This window comes from Pelophylax lessonae (assembly GCF_965119305.1).
Source record: "Pelophylax lessonae genome assembly, chromosome: 8".
In the NCBI taxonomy this organism is placed as follows: Eukaryota; Metazoa; Chordata; class Amphibia; order Anura; family Ranidae; genus Pelophylax; species Pelophylax lessonae.
In genome coordinates, this window is record NC_138775.1 from 125363357 (window position 1) to 125385141 (window position 21785).

A 21785-nucleotide genomic window follows, 5' to 3' on the forward strand; every position below is an offset into this window, starting at 1 on the left:
GGCCATGAATTCCCCCGGAACCAGGGCAGCCACCACCGAGCGCAGGGATTCCATGCGGAACTTGCGAACTCGCACAGAGCGGTTCAGAGCTTTCAAGTCCAGAATCGGACGAACCTTGCCCTCCTTCCTGGGCACGGTGAACAGATTGGAATAAAACCCCCGAAATCTGTCCCGATGAGGCACCGGAACCACCACTCCCTGAGCCCTCAGGTCCCGCACCGCCAGGTGCAGATCCCGCAGGCGCTCTGGAGACAGTTGAAGATTTGAGGGAAAAAATCTGCTCTCCGGCCGAGAGAGAAACTCGATCTTGTAACCAGATCGAACGATTTCCAGAACCCATCTGTCCCTCACACGGGCCAACCAGGGCTGAAGAAAACCGAGCAAGCGTCCCCCCACCCCAAAATTGGGTGAGGGCGCCCCTTCAGGCCGAACTGTTATGGGCCGCAGGTCCGGATTGACCGGACTTCTGTTTCCCAGACCAGGGCTTCTTCTGAGAGCCTTGGCCCTTGAACGGTTTGCCCTTGTAGTGCGGCCGAAAGGCACGAAAGGACCCCTGAGGGGGCCGAAAATGAGCATGCTTCTTCCCAGAAGCCCCCTTAGCCTTGGGGAAATGGGGCAAGAGAGTGCTCTTACCCCCGGTAATCCCCTTAATCAACACATCCAGGGACTCCCCAAAAAGGCGAGACCCATCATAAGGCAGATTGGCTAAGGTTTTACGTGAAGATTGGTCCACCGACCAACATTTCAACCAAACCAGGCGGCGAGACAACACCGCCACGCTGTGCACACGCGCGGCCAACGGAATCAGGTCCAGGTCCGCATCACACAGATACATGACACCCTGGTGGATCTGATCCACCATATCCAGGGTCGCCGCCGAGGCCGAATCGGCCACTAGGACGCGCCTAAGCATCTGCGTCCAACTTGCGATCGCCTGGGCCGCCATGAGAGAAGCAAACAGAGCCTTAAGCATAGAACCCGTAACAGAATAAGTATGACGGGCAAGAGACTCCAGTCTCCTATCCGTGGCATCACGGAAAACAGGGGATCCCTCTGCAGGGATCGCAGTGGCTTTGTTCAAAACCGCAATAGCATGATCCACTGGCGGAGGCACACACCACCGTTCATCAGTGGCAGGCGAGAAAGGATAACGCAGCTTAAATTTACTTGGTACAGCAAAAGGCTTGCGCAAATCGCGCCATTGGTCCTTAACAGCGCGCTGAAAATCAGCATTGCAGGGAAAAACCTGCGGCGTCCTGCGTTTTCTCTGCGTCCCATAAGCCGCCAAGGCAGCTGGGGGACACACCTCGTCCTGCAAACGTAGCGTCTGCTTAATGGAAGCAATCAACTCATCCATGATTGCAAGCTCTTCAGGCGAGCCAGGGGGAGAATTATCAACCCCCTCAACTTCAGCCTCCACCTCAGACCCCACTAGATCAAGAGAGGAGCGGGACCCCGATAGGGGGGTCCCCGCCAGAACAGCCCCATCACCTTCACCCTCAGAATCAGAGGACAGAGCAACTCTGGGCCGTTTAGTAGATTGAGCAGCCACCAGCATTTGCACCTGTGCAGCAAGGCCAGCCACAATAGTGGCTAAATCCCCCCCTGGGGGGGAAACAGCGGTCCCCTGGCTTTCCACCAATACTGTGGGAAACTTGCCCTCCTGAGAATCCATTGCCCCTGTATGCCAGACAACCAAGGGTTAACTGCCCCCTTACAGCAAGCGCGGCAAGCGCAGCCCACCGCACCACACTCAGGCACAATGAGACCCCCACAGGGAATATACAGACTGAATACAGGCAATGGAACACAGGAATAGAAGGATAAAACCTGAGGAGATTCCGCTGCTGCTGCTGCCTCGATCGGTGCTTCCAGGAGAGAGGAAGTGATGCTGCCAGGGCGCTCTATGTAAGCCTATGGAGGCTACAAGAAAATGGCTGCCGTGCATGTAAACCATGCGGCCGGAGCGGGCGCCGGTAAAATGGCGTCGTTTGGCGCCGAAATCGCCGCTCCACAGTGCATAAAATCACACACAATATTATCCCATTATATGGATACATGTTAGATCGCCGCAGCGATCGCTGTATATGCCCCAACATGCCATTAAAAACATGCCCCACAGCACACAGCTCCTCACACTGCCCAGCCTGACATACTCAGTGTCATACAGCTCCCCCCCCCCTTGCAGCCCACAGCATGCAGCCGAGAGATAGGGAGACAAGCAGTGTGATTAAAGGCAGGTTACACAGTCCCAGACTGAGACCCCCCCCAGACAGACAGGTCCCCACATAGATACACTTACCTCACATGGCGTGGGGAACCCGCACAGGCGAACAAGCCGCTGCACATGAGGCAGGGAGAGTCGCAATTCAAGACGCACACAATGGCGGTTCAGAAACCGCACAGCGTCCGGTGAGGTAGCCACCTCACCAATCATCCCTGCACCGAACAGGGATGGGTCGTTCACTGTGCCAGGAGCGTTACCTGGCTGAACGCTCGATGGCAGACTGGGAAGCCACTGACCCACGACCTGCGACCAGGGGGATCAGCCCGAGACCCAGTCCGCATGATCCTCTTCGTCCGAAGAACTAACTAATGCTGACAAAAATAACAGCTAAGTAAAGGTAGAGAGAAAACTCAAACAAAATATCAAAAAGAAGAAAGAGTCTGGGACAAAAAGTCCCAGCACAGAGAGAGCCAGCCACTCCTGACAAGCTAGACATTAAAACTGAGATATGGTTGCAGGAAGTAGGAGGGTATTGACTGAGGGGACCACCCCTTGAGGGTGGGATATGTTAAAGCTTTATTGTTAACATATTCTGTTGCCTAGCTACTCCTTCGGAGCAAAGTCTAATACCCCATATGTGACGAATATAAAGAGGCGGCGACTGTCGGAGGACGTAAGAGAAATCATCATTGCAGGGAAAAACCTGCGGCGTCCTGCGTTTTCTCTGCGTCCCATAAGCCGCCAAGGCAGCGGGGGGACACACTTCATCCTGCAAACGCAGCGTTTGTTTTATGGAAGCAATCAAGTCATCCATGATTGCAAGCTCTTCAGGCGAGCCAGGGGGAGAATTATCAACCCCCTCAACCTCAGCCTCCACCTCGGACCCCACTAGATCCAGGGAGGAGCGGGACCCCGATAAGGAGACCCCCGCCATAACAGCCCCATCACCTTCACCCTCAGAATCAGAGGAAATAGAAACTCTGGGTCTTTTAGTAGATTGAGCAGCCACCAGCATCTGCACCTGAGCAGCAAGGCCGGCCACAATAGTGGCCAAATCCCCCCCTGGGGGGGAAACAGCGGTCCCCTGGCTTTCCACCATGGTGGCAGGAAATTTGCCCTCCTGAGAATCCATTGCCCCAATATGATATGCCGGAGAATAAAGGGTTAACTGCCCCTTTAACAAGTGCGGCGAGCGCAGCCCACCGCACCACACACAAGCACAATGAGACCCCCACAGGGACAATAAACCGACACAGGCAATGGATAGCAAGAACAGAAGGATAAAACCTGAGGAGACCCTCGCCGCTGCTGCTGCCTCGATCGGTGTACCCAGGAGAAGAGGAAGTGATGAGACCAGGGCGCTCTATTAAAGCCTATGGGAGGCTACAAGAAAATGGCCGCCATGCATGTAGAACATGCGGCCGGAGCGAGTGCAGGCAAAATGGCGCCGTTTGGCGCCGAAACCGCCGCTCCTACAGTACAGTAATGCACATAACACCATCCATATATAAAAAAACATGGCAGATCGCCGCAGCGATCGCTGTATTGTGCCCAAACATGCCACAAAACATGCCCCACAGCACACAGCTTCTCACACTGAACAAGGCTGACACAGACAGTGTCACACAGCTCCCCCCCCCCCCCCTTGCAGCCCGCAGCATGCAGCAGAGTGATAGGGAGACAAACAGTGTGAACAGAGGCAGGTTACACAGTCCCAGACTGACACCCCCCCAGACAGACAGGTCCCCACATAGATACACTTACCTTCTCAATGGTGTGGGGGACCCGCACAGGCGAACAAGCCGCTGCACATGAGGCAGGGAGAGTCGCATACAAGACGCACAAAATGGGGGTTAAGAAACCGCACAGCGTCCAGTGAGGTAGCCACCTCACCAATCATCCCTGCACCGAACAGGGATGGGTCGTTCACTGTGCCAGGAGCGTTACCTGGCTGAACGCTCGATGGCAGGCTGGGAAGCCACCGATCCACGACCTGCGACCAGGGGGATCAGCCCGAGACCCAGCCCGCATGATCCTCTTCGTCAGAAGAAATAACTAATGCTGACAAAAAGAACAGCTAATTAAAGAGAGAGAAAAAACTCAAACAAAAAATCAAAAAAGAAGAAAGAGGCTGGGGCACAAAGCCCCAGCACAGAGAGAACCAGCTACTCCTGACAAGCCAGACGTTGAAACTGAGATATGGTTGCAGGAAGTCGGAGGGTATTGACTGAGGGGACCACCCCTTGAGGGTGGGATATGTTAAAAGCTTTAATGTTAACATATTCTGTTGCCTAGCTACTCCTTCGGAGCAAAGTCTAATACCCCATTGTGACGAATATGAAGAGGCGGCGACTGTCGGAGGACGTAAGAGAAAAAATAATCCACCAGGAGGGAACCCCCCCAGGACTTCCCCCGCAGCACCAAAGGTACAGGCATCCCAAAAAGGGGGGCGGTCAGCGACACACACACACCGCTCTCCGGCCCAGCACCAGTGAAGACCCCCACCCCAAAAAACACCTGTGTCCCCCAAAAGGGGCATAAGGGGGAGAACAGAGGGCAGGAGAGGGCGACCAACACAGGGAAACCCCTCTAGGGAGAGGGAGGAAAATGTGAGGGGAGGAAGGACACAGAGAAGGGCCCATCATTCACAGGGAGGGCTCGCGACCCCCCCCCCCCGCAATTCCCAGAGAAAGGAGGGGGGACACTACTCACCACACCATGGCATCAGGCGGTCACCACTCCCAGCAGTCCACCGCACCATCTTGGAATGGGGGTGCTGTGGCCCAAGGTACGTGACTGCTGTTGTGACCAGGGCTATGCCCGAGGTGTTTCACTCGCCGGCCAGCCCTCGTCCAGTGGGGCTATGCTGCGGCCAACCTAGTGTGGAGTTAATAGTTGGGTCGCTCCCACTGGCCAGACTGGGAAGACCATAAGGATCTAGGATATCCAGTGTGTAGCCCAGTCTGGCTGTTGATTGTAGTTCACACAGGAACAGGTTGATTGTTCACACAGGAACAAAAATATTAAAGAAAAACAAAAAAAAGTTCAAAAGTTCCATTTAAAAAAGAAAAAAATGCCAGGACCGCAGATCCCAGCAAAGAGCCAGGTCCTTACTCCTGACTAGGCAGAAAAAAAAAAATGTCTATAGCAGGAAGTGGGAGTATACCCCCTGGGACTGGCCCTTAGGCTTGATGACGCTTTTTCCTGCCTAGTGTCCTACTCCTGGTCAAGAAGATCCTGGAGCTGTGTTCGTCAATGAACGAAAGAGGGGAAAAAAAAAAAAAAATTTTAACTTTCTGCTATAAAACATTCCCAAAAAAAAACAAAAAACGAATTTTTTTTTTTTTTAGGCCAAATTGTATTCTGCTACATATTTTTGGTAAACAAAAGTCCTATAGCAAGACGTGATGGTATACCCCCTGTGACTGCCTCAGGGATGTAACCAAAAATGTTTCGGCCTAGTCCTACTCCTGAAGAGATAGCAGCATAAGCCCAAGGGTCTAGAAGACATAAAGCTGTGTCCGTCAGTGAACAAAATAAAACCCAATCGTCCAGAATAAAGATGATGCTGTGTTAGTCATTAAACGCAAGAGAAAACATTTTTATTTTATTTTAACATACTCTTATCAGAGTAGTTCAGTGTCACCATCAGGGTTTTGTTTTTTTTTTTTTTTTGTTTTTTTACAATATGATTGCTTGTTACAATGATGAAAAGTATTACAGCAATAATTTTAACTGTCACGAAAGGCTTTTACTCATGACTCATTGTTTACTACTATTGTGATGCCGTGATTCACAGCAATGAATCCAATCCAAACCAATCATATCACAACAACAATGATGTAATGAATGGATTATATATCTCTTGTATGCCAATTGTCATATGATTGCACATCGATCACATGGTATCCGTGCCACTCACAATGGCCTGATACTGAGAACTGCAATCTGCCGTGTCCGGTGAACACAGCACGCTGCTGTGCACCCCATGGGAGGCGTGCAGTGTGTATGTGTATGTGCACCATGATGTAGGGGTACGGTCATGGTGCCTGGGGGAGCTGCCCATCAGTGTACTGCAAGTGGTTAAAATTTTTTTAATGAGTGTGAGGTGTCAACTTTGTGAATTGAGTTTTATTGAAGGGAGGATTAACAAAGATTGGCACAGTTTTTAGATCTAAAAAATCAGTACAATATGCAGCATATAAACAAGTGTTTTATGGCGCTTGTTAAAGGAAAAGATAACCTTTTTTTAACAAATAGTAAAAATCTTTTTTTTTTAACCTGCAAAAAAGGGAATCTATTTATTAGGAGCCTGTAAAGGGTTGCACCTGTGATCAGCAGATCGCAGGTGCAATGTCAGGCTCCTGAAGAATGGCGGTGTAGCTCTCTGTCAGAGGGCTTGGGGGGGCTGCGTAGTTAGTAACACTTGGCATGTTACATCCCAAATATGTTACTAAAGGTGAACCTATCCTATCATTTGCTATATCTGAGTAAAAGAAAAGAACGCATGTGTATCACAGTGTGTCAGCAAAGCAAATTTATGAGAGACATCCGGCAGCAATGCGTAGGTTAATGGTGTGCAGAAGGCAGTTTATAAAGTTGTGCTTACTCAAGACCTCAGCTAGGCAGTAGTTGATCTATTATGGTTATTCTAAACATGTCTTGTTAATACACATGAATAAATATTATGTTACTATACCTGAATATATATGGACATGAAATCTCATTACACAAGAAGGCTATGAAAAGTACACTATAATTTCCCTTTAATGAAAACAGTGTACCATAATAGTACACACTTCACAAGAAGTTAGAATGGTATGTACTCACGGAGCTGATGTCAGGTGATTATGCACACTGCGGCTTTCCTTAAACAACATTCTATGAAGATAATAAGGAGAAAATTTACTATCTTTTTTTTTACAGAATCAAAATACAGTGAATCTGTCTTTTCATCAGCACAGAGGGTGTTACCTGGATTGCATCCAACCTTTAGGCCATAAAGGTTTTACTTCGGTTTCCATGAAATTTTTTAGATAATCTTCTGCCGACTGACTTTTATTGGGCTCAAGTTCATAACATCCCAGTTTAATCTTCACTAGATTACAAAGGAGGTTCCTTAAAAAAAAAAAAAAATAAGTAATACAGTGAGACAAGACCTAATTTTAAATATCAGTTAAAAGAAAGAATAAGTTCACCTTTGAAAGAAAAAAAAAAAATGGGATTTTTGTACTTACCGTAAAATCCATTACTCGGAGTTCAACGACAAACGCAGTGTTCCATAAATCATAACTAGTGGGTTATTTTACCTCCTCATGTAGGACTAGGCAGAACAAAAAAACACCTGGATATGCCCATGGGCTGTCCTCAGCTGGTATATAACCCCCCCCTTGCCTCTAGGTAATTCGTTTAGTAGCAAGCAGTATTAGAAGTATCAGAACTCCATAGAGTGGTGGGTGCAGTGTCCGTCTAACTCAGAGAAATGGATATTACGGTAAGTAGAAAAATCCCAACCCGTGGCCACCAGGGATGCCAATCAGTGCCTATTAGGGATTATAATCAGTCCCCATTAGTAATGCCTGTCAATGCCTCCGCATCAGTGCTGCCTATAAGTGCCATCTATCAGTGCCCAGCAGTGCCGCCCATCAGTTCCCATCATTGCCCAGTGCCGCCCATCAGTGCCACCCATTAGTGCAGCCTATCAGTGCCACCAACAGTGCCCAATAGTGCTGCCTATCAGTGCCCATCAATGTTGCATATTGGTGCATCAGAATCAGATGAGACAGACAGAGCAGGGGAAGGCGGGGAACACTTCCTCCTGGCCTTTCCCACATGCCACTTCCACCTGGGACACAAAGGACTGCAGGACCACCGTCAGTGCAACCATGGGAGGCTGGGGTCCAGAGGGACCTGCCACCTTCACATGGGGGTCAGTGGGGGAGATGTGACCCTGAGGCTCCATAGAGAAAAGGAAGACCTTGCAGTACAAAAGATCTTTTGCCACCACTGAAGGATCCGCCAAATGCTCAGGGTACCTATCAGCAGAGAGAGAGAGATAACAGGGACCCCCAAGGACTCACCCTACCGACAAGAGAGCGCTGCAATTCAGACCCAGCAACCCATGGATGCCATCTGCTTCATATATCCCGGGATCGGAAGAGGAGACCGAGGAGGAAGAGGAGGAGCTCCGGCCTCTCCATGTGGTTCCGGTCGTCTACAGCATCTCGTCCAACTAAGGGAAAATGGCTGCCATTGACATCACCAGGCTACACAAACATGGCCAATGGCTGTAGCTCAGCCAAACCAAGTGAAAATGGCCACCGTGACCTCTTTGGACTTTCCGAAACATGGCCGCCGGCTGCCAAAGCATGCTGCCAGGAACACTCTGTGCCTTCCAAACTGCTGTGCCCTGCAAGGTGAGCCCCTCCCAACTAAAGGTACTGTACACCACGAGGCAGGGACAACATTTAGGGGAACTTCGCTGCACGCTCTGCACTGCTGCACCCTCTGCACTTGGGACCTCCAAACTGCACCATACTCACATAGAGCATGCAACTATGAGGTCTCAGCTGCGCCCTGTGTACTGGAATCCCCTACCATAACGTCAGGGCAGGGCACACACCACTCCAAGACTTTACAGAGGGGGAATGGCGGGGGAAACCCCCAGGGGTCTCTGCCGCCTGCCCTGGGACCCCCACAAGTACGCGGGGGAGGGGGAAGCCCACTCAACTGAGGGATTATAGGATGAGAGAAGGGAACCTGCAGGAAGGCCCGACCATCCCCGGAGGGTACCTGCGTCCACCCCAAAAATCACCCAAAAGGGAAGGAGGGGCTGTTGACACTCCAGACAGAACTCCTCGCCACCAAAGTAGGGGAGCTGTCGGCCAAGGGAGCGCTGCGACTCAGACCTGCGTCTGGTTGTATCGGACTCTGCAAAATGTTTAACTAGCGGGCCAGCCTCTGTCCGAGAGGCTATGTCATGGCTGACATAGCGCGTAGCTGCAGTCTGCACGCGCTCGCTGGCCGGACTGGGGGATCAATGGATCTAGATTATCCAGCCCGCGGCCCAGCCCCGCAGCTGATTTTAGATGTCCCAAGAGGTGAAAAAACAAAAAAGATGCAAGGAAGGAAAAAAAATTGCTAGGACCAAGAGATCCAAGCAGGAAGCGTAGGTCCTTACTCCTGACTAGACAGATTTAAACTGAATAGCTAGAGCAGGGGGGGGGGGTATATACCAGCTGAGAATGGCCCATGGGCATAGCCAAGTGTTTTTTGTTCTGCCTAGTCCTACTCCTGGAGGCGATATAACCCACTAGTTTCAATTTCTGGAGCGTGGTCTCCGTCAAACTCAGAGAAATATTTTTTGTATACTGTGACACTCAATATCTGATTTTCTAATGGAGATTTATCTCTGTTTTGATTTTTATGAGATTTAATGAATGGTCACCATTATTTATTTTATTAGATTTGTTGGCATTTATAAAGTATATTTATTTTTTGGAATTGAGCAGTCAGACTTTATTGGTCTCAGCACTCTTTTTTACTTTTTCTCTTTTTGTATTTTATCATCTGTGTTGACATAAATATTACGATTTTCCTTGATTGGTGTAAGGATAGAATTTTCGGTTTTTGTTAATGTTTTGTGGTAAGAATACACTATTTGCTGCTGCTATCCTTGCATATACCATTAATTTTTCTCTGGGCCAAGGCTCATTTAAAATGGAATGTGGCAAAGTGGAAAACTGTTCTGTGGTCAGACGAATCAAAATTTGAAGTTCTTTTTGGAAAAATGGGAGGCCATGTCATCCGGACTAAAGAGGACAAGAACAACCCAAATTGTTATCAGCACTCAGATCAGAAGCCTGCATCTCTGATGGTATAGGGTTGCATGAGTGTGTGTGGCATGGGCAGCTTACATATCTGGAAAGGCACCATCAATGCTGAAAGGAACAGTACTTGCGAAAGTATTTGGCCCCCTTGAACTTTGCAACCTTTTGCCACATTTCAGGCTTCATACAAAGATATAAAAAACTGTAATTTTTTGTGAAGAATCAACAAGTGGAACACAATCATGAAGTGGAACGAAATTGGATATTTCAAATTTTTTTAACAAATAAAAAACAGAAAAATTAGGCGTGCAAAAATTTTCAGCCCCCTTAAGTTAATACTTTGTAGTGCCACCTTTTGCTGCCATTACAGCTGTAAGTCGCTTGGGGTATGTCTCTATCAGTTTTGCACATCGAGAGACTGAAATTTTTGCCCATTCCTCCTTGCAAAACAGCTCGAGCTCAGTGAGGTTGGATGGAGAGCGTTTGTGAACAGCAGTTTTCAGTTCTTTCCACAGATTCTCGATTGGATTCAGGTCTGGACTTTGACTTGGCCATTCTAACACCTGGATATGTTTATATGTGAACCATTCCATTGTAGATTTTGCTTTATGTTTTGGATCATTGTCTTGTTGGAAGACAAATCTCCGTCCCAGTCTCAGGTCTTTTGCAGACTCCATCAGGTTTTCTTCCAGAATGGTCCTGTATTTGGCTCCATCCATCTTCCCATCAATTTTAACCATCTTCCCTGTCCCTGCTGAAGAAAAGCAGGCCCAAACCATCATGCTGCCACCACCATGTTCGACAGTGGGGATGTGTGTTCAGGGTGATGGGCTGTGTTGCTTTTACGCCAAACATAACATTTTGCATTGTTGCCAAAAAGTTCGATTTTGGTTTCATCTGACCAGAGCACCTTCTTCCACATGTTTGGTGTGTGTCTCCCAGATGGCTTGTGGCAAACTTTAAACGACACTTTTTTTGGATATCTTTAAGAAATGGCTTTCTTCTTGCCACTCTTCCATAAAGGCCAGATTTGTGCAGTATACGACTGATTGTTGTCCTATGGACAGAGACTCCCACCTCAGCTGTAGATCTCTGCAGTTCATCCAGAGTGATCATGGGCCTCTTGGCTGCATCTCTGATCAGTCTTCTCCTTGTATGAGCTGAAAGTTTAGAGGGACGGCCAGGTCTTCGTAGATTTGCAGTGGTCTGATACGCCTTCCATTTCAGTATTATCGCTTGCACAGTGCTCCTTGGGATGTTTAAAGCTTGGGAAATCTTTTTGTATCCAAATCCGGCTTTAAACTTCTCCACAACAGTATCTCAGACCTGCCTGGTGTGTTCCTTGTTCTTCATGATGCTCTCTGCGCTTTAAACAGACCTCTGAGACTATCATACTGCAGGTGCATTTATACGGAGACTTGATTACACACAGGTGGATTCTATTTATCATTAGTCATTTAGGTCAACATTGGATCATTCAGAGATCCTCACTGAACTTCTGGAGAGTTTGCTGCACTGAAAGTAAAGGGGCTGAATAATTTTGCACACCAAATTGTTCAGTTTTTTTATTTGTTAACAAAGTTTGAAATATCCAATAAATTTCGTTCCACTTCATGATTGTGTCCCACTTGTTGTTGATTCTTCACAAAAAATTACAGTTTTATATCTTTATGTTTGAAGCCTGAAATGTGGCAAAAGGTCGCAAAGTTCAAGGGGGGCCGAATACTTTCGCAAGGCACTGTATATCCAAGTTCTAGAACAACATATGCTCCCATCCAGACGTCATCTCTTTCAGCGAAGACCTTGCATTTTCTAACATGACAATGCCAGACCACATACTGCATCAATTACAACATCATGGCTGCGTAAAAGAAAAATCCGGGTACTGAAATGGCCAGCCTGCATTCCAGATCTTTCACCCATAGAAAACATTTGGCGCATCATAAAGAGTAAGATGCGACAAAGAAGACCTAAGACAGCTGAGCAACTAGAAGCCTGTATTAGACAAGAATGGGACAACATTCCTATTCCTAAACTTGAGCAACTTGTCTCCTCAGTCCCCAGACTGGTATAAAAAGAAGAGGGGATGCCACACAGTGGTAAACATGGCCTTGTCCCAACTTTTTTTGAGATGTGTTGATGCCATGAAATTTAAAATCAACTTATTTTTTCCCTTAAAATGATACATTTTCTCAGTTTAAACATTTGATATGTCATCTATGTTGTATTCTGAATAAAATATTACAATTTGAAACTTCCACATCATTGCATTCTGTTTTTATTCACAATTTGTACAGTGTCTCAACTTTTTTGGAATCAGGTTTGTGTGTGTATATATATATATATATATATATATATATATATATACATATATACATATATATATATATATATACATACACACAGTGGGTACGGAAAGTATTCAGACCCCCTTAAATTTTTCACTCTTTGTTATATTGCAGCCATTTGCTAAAATCATTTAAGTTCATTCTTCTTCCTCATGAATGTACACACAGCTCCCCATATTGACGGAAAAACACAGAATTGTTGACATTGTTGCAGATTTATTAAAAAAGAAAAACTGAAATATCACATGGTCCTAAGTATTCAGACCCTTTGCTGTGACACTCATATTTAACTCAGGTGCTTTCCATTTCTTCTGATCATCCTTGAGATGGTTCTACACCTTCATTTGAGTCCAGCTGTGTTTGATTATACTGATTGGACTTGATTAGGAAAGCCACACACCTGTCTATATAAGACCTTCCAGATCACAATGCATGTCAGAGCAAATGAGAATCATGAGGTCAAAGGAACTGCCTGAAGAGCTCAGAGAAAGAATTGTGGCAAGGCACAGATCTGGCCAAGGTTACAAAAAGATTTCTGCTGCACTTAAGGTTCCTAAGAGCACAGTGGCCTCCATAATCCTCAAATGGAAGACGTTTGGGACGACCAGAACCCTTCCTAGAGCTGGCCGTCCGGCCAAACTGAGCTATCGGGGGAGAAGAGCCTTGGTGAGAGAGGTAAAGAAGAACCCAAAGATCACTGTGGCTGAGCTCCAGAGATGCAGTCAGGAGATGGGAGAAAGTTGTAGAAAGTCAACCATCACTGCAGCCCTCCACCAGTCGGGGCTTTATGGCAGAGTGGCCCGACGGAAGCCTCTCCTCAGTGTAAGACACATGAAAGCCTGCATGGAGTTTGCTAAAAAACACCTGAAGGACTCCAAGATGGTGAGAAATAAGATTCTCTGGTCTGATGAGACCAAAATAGAACTTTTTGGCCTTAATTCTAAGCGGTATGTGTGGAGAAAACCAGGCACTGCTCATCACCTGTCCAATACAGTCCCAACAGTGAAGCATGGTGGTGGCAGCATCATGCTGTGGGGGTGTTTTTCAGCTGCAGGGACAGGACGACTGGTTGCAATCTAGGGAAAGATGAATGCGGCCAAGTACAGGGATATCCTGGACAAAAACCTTCTCCAGAGTGCTCTGGACCTCAGACTGGGCCGAAGGTTTACCTTCCAACAAAACAATGACCCTAAGCACACAGCTAAAATAACGAAGGAGTGGCTTCACAACAACTCAGTGACTGTTCTTGAATGGCCCAGCCAGAGCCCTGACTTAAACCCAATTGAGCATCTCTGGAGAGACCTAAAAATGGCTGTCCATCAACGTTTACCATCCAACCTGACAGAACTGGAGAGGATCTGCAAGGAGGAATGGCAGAGGATCCCCAAATCCAGGTGTGAAAGACTTGTTGCATCTTTCCCAAAAAGACTCCTGGCTGTATTAGATCAAAAGGGGGCTTCTACTAAATACTGAGCAAAGGGTCTGAATACTTAGGACCATGTGATATTTCAGTTTTTCTTTTTTAATAAATATGCAACAATGTCAACAATTCTGTGTTTTTCTGTCAGTATGGGGTGCTATGTGTACATTCATGAGGAAGAAGAATGAACTTAAATGATTTTAGCAAATGGCTGCAATATAACAAAGAGTGAAAAATTTAAGGGGGTCTGAATACTTTCCGTACCCACTGTATATATATATGGGAGAACTTCGAGACATTATGGCAGAGGAAGAAGAGGGGCAGAAAAAGCATTAAAAGTATATTCGGATTGTGGAAGACTACAAGTCTCAGAATGTTTTTAAATGGCAGGAAAATTTTAGGAGGAATACATCGGCACCAAACCAACTGAAGGACTTCATCATCACATATCTAGCTCTAGGCCTACAACCAATACCCCAAAAACCTGTAGATTCAAGTCTATAAGGGGGGGGGGGGGATAATTATACTTCTCCTTCCTGGAGAGGAGGGAAAAGTAGCTATTAAAATGGCCCTAGAGAACATCCTCCTAATCACAAATTACAGGAATTTTAAGAAGTCTAATAAATACCCTTATTCTAAATGCTCCAGATCATCACAATGGCAGTATAGGAACAATAGGGGAAATCAATCTTATCCCCGAGAGAGACAACCCTATCCAATGGGATATGCGATCGGATATGAGGATCCTCCCTGGGATCCCCAAAGGATGGATGTCCCTAGTAGAAAGACTTGAACCTCTATATCAGGTATGTCCAACCTGCGGCCTGGGGGCTGCATGCGGCCCGGAACCGCAGGCAATGCGGCCCACTGCCCCCTGACACTATTTTTTTTTTTGCTGGGGAGGAAGAAAGTCGAGTCGAGGGCACGGCCACAGCAGCTTACAACTAACTGTAGGCAGAGGGTGCCTCGGAGGGGATCATCCACTAGTTGTGTTAAATTAGTGCTGGGGGGAGGGGGGGGGGTCGCAGCAGCGCGGGAAGGGCGTTGCAACATTTTATTACTTATATACTTTAACTATAGTATATATTTTATATGCAGCCCGAGAAAAATTTCTCTACACTCAATGTGGCCCAGAGAAGCCAAAAGGTTGGACACACATGCTCTATATGATTATTTAGAGGGAGATGATGGAGAAAATAAATTTGATTATTCTTGATCCACCCAGCAGGGACTATCAAAACTCATGAGGTGGACCGTCAGAGACAGCCCCCTTAAAAACTAGACCTGACAAGTTTTTTAGGAAAAGGAAAGGGACAATGAAAAGGAAGACTAAGAGGATGCAGGGGAGGAAAATGAAGATGTTCCCAAAAAAAAAAAGGAAACGGTAAATAGTGAGGGAATATTTAGTCTGAGTGGGATTGAACACAATCTGAGAAGTTTACACTAAACATAGGTCTAAAATTTTCACAGAAAAACTGGATTTTTGTCTTACCGTAAAATCCTTTTCTCTGAAGTTCATTGACAGACGTGGCTCCATATTCTTCTTGACCATTGGGTTATGCTGCCCCCTACAGGAGTAAAACACTAGGCAGGAAAAAGCTTTACTACGCCTATGGAGTGGTCCCTGCAGGCATACACCCACACACACTGCTACAGGCTTCAGGCTTTCTTTTTAAAGAAAAAAAAAAAATCACTCAAGATAGAGGGGCGGATGCTGCGTCTGTCAATGAACTTCAGAGAAAAGGATTTTACAGTAAGACAAAAATAGAGTTTTTGTAAGGACTTACAATAAAACTCTTTCTCGGAGTCCTCTGACAGTCGCAGCCCTATCAGATGTTCTTCACCATTGGGTAATGGCGCCCACTGCAGGAGCAGGCTAGGTAGTGAAAAACTTAACAAAAAGCTTTACACAAAGAAACACCTTTAGGGAGCTGTCCCTCAGACATTACCTTTAGCCACTCAGTGCTGCTATTGAGTTTCGTAGCAAGCAGTACAGGAAGACAATCAAACCCAAAATAGTGGGGCGGGGGCTGCGACTGTCAGAGGACTCAGAGAGAAGAGTTTTACGGTAAGTTCTTATTAAAAACTCTATTTTCTCTTACGTCCTCTGACAGTCGCAGCCCGTTCAGATGTTCTTCGCCATTAGGATGCCCCAAAGCAGTGCAGGTGTGAGGGGTGGGAAAAGACGCAACCAAGAACGGCAATGTGTCAACAAGGCCAGAGAAAAAAAAAACGGAGCCAACTGGGCAACAGAAGCGCAACAGGAGCCAACTCCAGAACAAAATTCACCCCAAGAAGAGACAGAACAACAAGTTCCTTCAATAAACCGCAGCGCTCAAAACTTTGTGGCCGAAGGGAGCATCCGAGGATGCCAGCACGTCAATCTTGTAGAATTTTGTGAAAGTGTGCATAGACGACCAGGTTGCCGCTTTGCACACCTGAGCTACAGAAGCCTGACGGTGAAATGCCCAAGAGGCACCCACAGCTCTAGTAGAATGTGCCCTCACCGGGAAAGGAGGCACCTGACCCTTTAGTGAATAGGCCTGAACAATAGTCTGTCTGATCCATTTAGAAATAGTTGCAGCAGACGCAGCCGAACCCTTCCGAGGTCCCTCAGGAAGGACGAACAAGGAATCAGACTTCGGAAAAGACTCCGTGGCCGACAGGTAGACCCTCATCGCCTGGACCACATCCAAGGAATGCAAGGTGAATTCCTTGGGATGCTTGGGTTTCGCACACAGCGAAGGCAACACAATACCTTCGTTGAGATGGAAAGCCGACACCACCTTAGGGAGGAAAGACTGATTAGGTCGCAAGACCACTTTATCCCGATGAACAACCAGATAAGGCGAACGGCAAGACAGAGCCACCAATTTGGACACTCTGCGAGCACTTTCTGGGACAACACAAGCAGAGTTATTTCTCTGATGTTCTCAAAAGGAGGCCATTGCAAAATGGACAAAACCAAATTCACATCCTACGGAGGCAAAGGAGCCCTCCATGGTGGAGCTAGATGATGCACCCCTTGAATGAAGGTGCGAATCAGGGCATTAGTCGCCAAGGGACACTGGAAGAAAATGGCCAAGGCCGACAACTGTCATTTGATCGTGCCCAGCGCCAAACGCTGTTCCGCACCTTCCTGCAAGAAGGCCAAAACCCTCGCCACCGAAAAGGAGCGAGGCTGAAACCCTTGCGACTCACACCAGGCAATAAACGCCTTCCAGGTACAATGGTAAATCTTCCTGGAGGTAGCCTTCCGAGTTCTCAGCAAGGTAGGATTGACCGCATTCGTGAGAACTCTGTCTCTCAGCAGCACCGCCGTTAAAGCCAGAGACGGTAAAGCAGGATGGAAGATCGGCCCTTGAGACAGCAGATCTTTTCGCAGAGGTAGCCGCCAGGGAGGCTCAAGGAACATCTGTACGAGGTCTGCTTACCAAGACCGACGAGACCAATCCAGAGCTACCAGAATCACCTGCACCTGTTCCAAACCCAACCTGCGGAGGAACCTGGACAACAGCTGGATCGGAGGGAAGGCATAAATCAGACGATACTGATGACTGGGCACCACCGTGGCGTCCGCCAGAAAATCGCAGGTCCTGGCCACGAACCTTCCCACCTTTTTGCTGAGACGGGACGCAAACAGATCCACATCCGAAATCGGCCACTGGGCACACAGGAGGCAAAATACCTCTGGATGCAGGGAACATTCCCCCTGATCCAAGGACTGATGACTTAGATAGTCCGCTTGCCAGTTCTCCACTCCCGGAGTGTGAACAGCAGAGATCTCTGGAATGTGTGCCTCGGCCCAAGACAGGATCTTGGCCGCCCGGGCACTCTTGGTGCCCCCTTGGTGATTGATGTAAGCTGCAGCCATGGCATTGTCCGTTTGAACACGAACCGGGCGACCGTGCAACCGAGTCGACCAATTTAGCAGGCATAGCTTGATTGTTCAGAGCTCCAGGACATTTATCGGCAAGGAGGATTCCACCGCTGACCACGACCCCTGGGCACACACGGTGTCCAGTACCCCATCCCAGCCCATCAGGCTGGCATCAGTGGTGATCACCGTCCACAACAAGAATCTCCCCCTGCAGAGTTCTCGTGTGAAACTGAGAAAACAGGATGGCTTCGAAAACCAAGACCATCAGCCCCAGGGACCTTATGCAGGCCCGTAAGGAGGAGAGATCGTTGTCCCTGAGAGACCTGATCTCGCCCTGTAAAGTCCGAAGTTTGTCCTCTGGGAGAAACACTTCCGCCTGAGCGGAGTCCAGGACCATGACCAGGTAACTCAGGCGGACTGACGGGGTCAGTGTCGACTTGTGGAAATTGATAGTCCCCCCCAAATTCCTGGAGCAGATACGCATCCTTTAAGTCAATTGAGGCCAGAAAATCCCCCTGACTCAAGGACGGAACCACCGACCGGATGGATTCCATCCGGAAATTCTGCACCCGCACAAAGCGGTTCAGAGACTTGAGGTCCAGAATCGGACGCACTTTACCCTCTTTTCTGGGCACCGTGAACAGGTTTGAATAGAACCCGTGAAACCTGTCCCGCTGAGGGACCGGCACAATAACTCCTTGGGCAAGATGACCTTGCACAGCCCCATTGAGATCTCGTAAAGGATTGGGAGACAGACGGAGATTTGATGGAAAGAACCTGTCTGCGGGGCGAGATCGAAACTCGATCTTGTACCCTGAGCGAATCAGTTTGTGAACCCTAGATTTGGGGCAACCAAGGTTCCCAAAAGCAAAGCAGACGTCCCCCCACCCCTGAAGCGGGTGAGGGCATCCCTTCAGGCAGAGGAAGACTGGGCCACTGCCCCAGACTGACCGGCCTTGGGCTTACCGGACCATGGCTTCTTGTTACCGCCGGAGGCCTTGAAGGATTTACCTTTGTCCTATGCCCCCTGAGGCACGAAAAGGCCCCCGATGAGCCTTGAAGGAAGGACCCCGCCGTGCGCCAGGTGTTTTTCCCTTAGCGGCTTGGGATAAGAGGGTACTCTTACCCCCCATGAGACCCTTGACAATCTCATCCAAGGAATCCCCAAAAAGCCAATCCCCCCAAATAAGGGATATCAGACACAGTCTTTAAGGAGGCATGGTCAGCCGACCAGCTCTTTAACCAAACCATGCGGCGGAGTGCGACCCCAATCGCAGATAATCTTGCGACCAGAGGAGCCTCATCCAGGGCGGCGTCACACAGGTACCCCAAGACCTGGACCATTTGGTCCACCAGGTCAAGAATAGTCGGAGGGGCCGACTCCATCACCAAGTTACGCTTAAGCACCTTGAACCATTCCGTAACCGTCTGTGAAACCAGCATGGAAGTGAACACAGGCTTAAGCAGAGAGCCAGCCACCAAATACATGTGGTGGGAAAGCGACTCCAAGCGCCTATCCATCGGGTCTTTGAACACCGGGGAATCCTCCACGGGCACCACAATGGTTTGATTCAACCTGGAATCAGTGTGGTCCACCTTAGGTGACACCGTCAAGCGATTGTTAACGGGGTCCGCAATGGGGTAGCGGCGTTGAAACTGCTTAGGCACCTCCAGCATGTGCTTAACGTCGTGAAACTCCTCGGGCAGGGGAAAACCTGACCCGACTTCTGGGCTTTATGGGACCTGAAGGAAACTCGCTTACCTGACTGGGTAGGCTCATCAATATTCAAATTCCCCCTGACGGAGTGAATAAGTGTGTCAACTATTGCGCGTTCCCGCGCTGCAGCAGAGAACTCCCCCTCCTCCCCTTCTGAGTGTGAGGACTGGGACCCCTCAGAGGGGACGTTGTCCGTGGAAACCAAGTCAGGTTCTTAGACGACAGAGGGCATCAGACGATTTTGAACATTACCCTGCGACATCATAAGATCAACCTTTGACACCAAAGTTTCAATGACCGCAGTTAGAGAAGCTAGAGCAGGTGCTCCAGATGTCACGGAAGCACAAACCAAGTCTGTGGGGAAATTGTTATCCTGGGACTCCATTTTACAGCAAAATAAAATTTTTGGACACTGGCCCTTTAAATCGGCGATTTTTGCAGTCCACACCGCAAACCTGCACCGCTGCCAGAGTCCCCCTTTAGATGGATAAGGAAACAGAAAAGCACAGTTTTTAAGGATAAATGCCCAAAAAAACCGCAGAGAAAAGCCCCCACAGTGTCAGAGTGAAAATGAAACCAGACCGTTCTCTGCAGAAAAAGGAAGGAGCCAGGAGGAAGTGACCTAATCCCCTAGAGGCCCATATAGCACCCTGAGCCACCAGAAAATGGATGCCATGGAAGTCAATGGGGAAAAAATCACCAGCAAAACAGCCGCCCACATCGCCAAACACAGCAAAAAAGTGGCTGCTGCCCTCACAGGGAGTCAGCCAGGCTGGCGACCGAAACAAACGGCGCCAATTTGTCAGGAACCCAGGACCTGGCCACTGCGGGAATCCACCAGGAAGCGCCCAGGACAAGGTAAACCCCCCCCCCAAAGGGGGCAGGGATCGTCCAGACCGGCTAGGGGGGACACTACAGACACCGCATGTTCTGACATCCCCATGGAGTGGGCACACATTATACCCCCCCAGATTACTGTCCCAGGGACACGGGGGTAGCATCACTAACCATACCACGGACATCAGGTTCCGCTCCGATACGGATCGCCTCCCACCCTGAGTGGGGGTGGTGTCAGCCAAGGGGGATGCTGCAACACAGGGCGTTCCGGGGTTGATGGGTCCCAACGATGAAAGCTCTCTGCAGGCTTGTCCCCCCACCTGTCGGGGCGCCGTCATGGCGAGGCCTGGGCAGACCATAACCTGCGCACGCTCGCTGGCCAGGCTGTGGCTTTGTCCGATTGAACCCGGACTGGACAACCTTGTAGACGATTTGTCCAGTGAAAAAGGCAAAGCTTTATTGCCCTGAGTTCCAGAACATTGAAGGATAGCCTGGATTCTTCCACTGTCCAAGACCCCTGGGCACACCATTTCTCCAGCACTCCTCCCCAGCCAACAGGCTGGGGTCCATGGTGACCACGGTCCAATACAAAGGAAGGACAAACTTGCCCTGGCACAATGCCAAAGAGCGAAGCCATCATAGAAGAGCATTCTTTATGTTGTGACTCAACCGAATCAAAGTCCAAAGACTTTGGATCTTTGTTTCATTTGAACAGAATTTCCCACTTTAAGGGTCTGGTGTGGAAGAGAGCGAAAGGGGCTGCCTCGAAGGACGACACCATCAGGCCTAGGACTCTCATGCAAGTCCGCAGAGAGGACATATTGTTGGACAGCAACAAATGAATCGCCTCTGCAACTTCTGCAGCTTGTCCAGGGGAAGAAAATCCTTCGCTAACGTGGAGTCCAGAGTCAGACCCAGGTAGACCAGACTTGAGGATTGTACCCGGGCTGATTTTGCAAAATTGATAGTCCAACCGAACTCTTGCAGAGTCCTTACAGCGATTGCCAAATCCTCCAACAGAGTTGAATGAGAATCTACTCTCAACAGAAGATCATCTAGGTACACCAGGACCGCAATCCCCCTCTAACGTAGAAGTGCCAATATCGGAGCCAACACTTTTGTGAAGACCCTGGGAGCAGAGGTGAGACCAAAGGATAAAGCCACAAATTTAAAGTGCTCCTCTCCCGAAGCGAAGCGAAGAAAACGCTGGTGTTCAGCGTAGATAGGGATGTGTAGATATGCGTCCTTGATATTGATAGAGGCCAACAGGTCTCCCTGATGTAGGGACGCCACCACCGTGCGAACAGATTCCATCTGAAACTTCTGAACCCCCACAAAGCAGTTCAGAGCTTTGAGATTCAGGATTGGATGCACTTTGCCACCCTTTCTGGGCACAGTGAACAGGTTTAAATAAAACCCTTGAAAACGTTCCCGAGAGGGAACCAGCAGATCTTGCACCGCCTCTTGTAGGTCCATTAACCAATCTGGAGATAGGCAGAGGTTGGATGGGAAGAACCTGACGGTCGG

At 48.5% G+C, this 21785-nt stretch overlaps 1 protein-coding gene across 1 annotated transcript in view; it reads right to left on the minus strand.

Annotated features, from left to right (window-relative positions):
• UBN2 (ubinuclein 2) overlaps positions 1–21785 on the minus strand; it is a 655942-nt gene that overhangs the window by 219536 nt on the left and 414621 nt on the right. Inside the window, exons 11-12 of the mRNA XM_082266188.1 lie at positions 7202–7345; positions 7058–7108 (exon numbers count right to left, since the gene is read on the minus strand). Coding sequence (XP_082122314.1) covers positions 7058–7108; positions 7202–7345 — 195 coding nt within the window. The remainder of the gene's footprint in view (positions 1–7057; positions 7109–7201; positions 7346–21785) is intronic.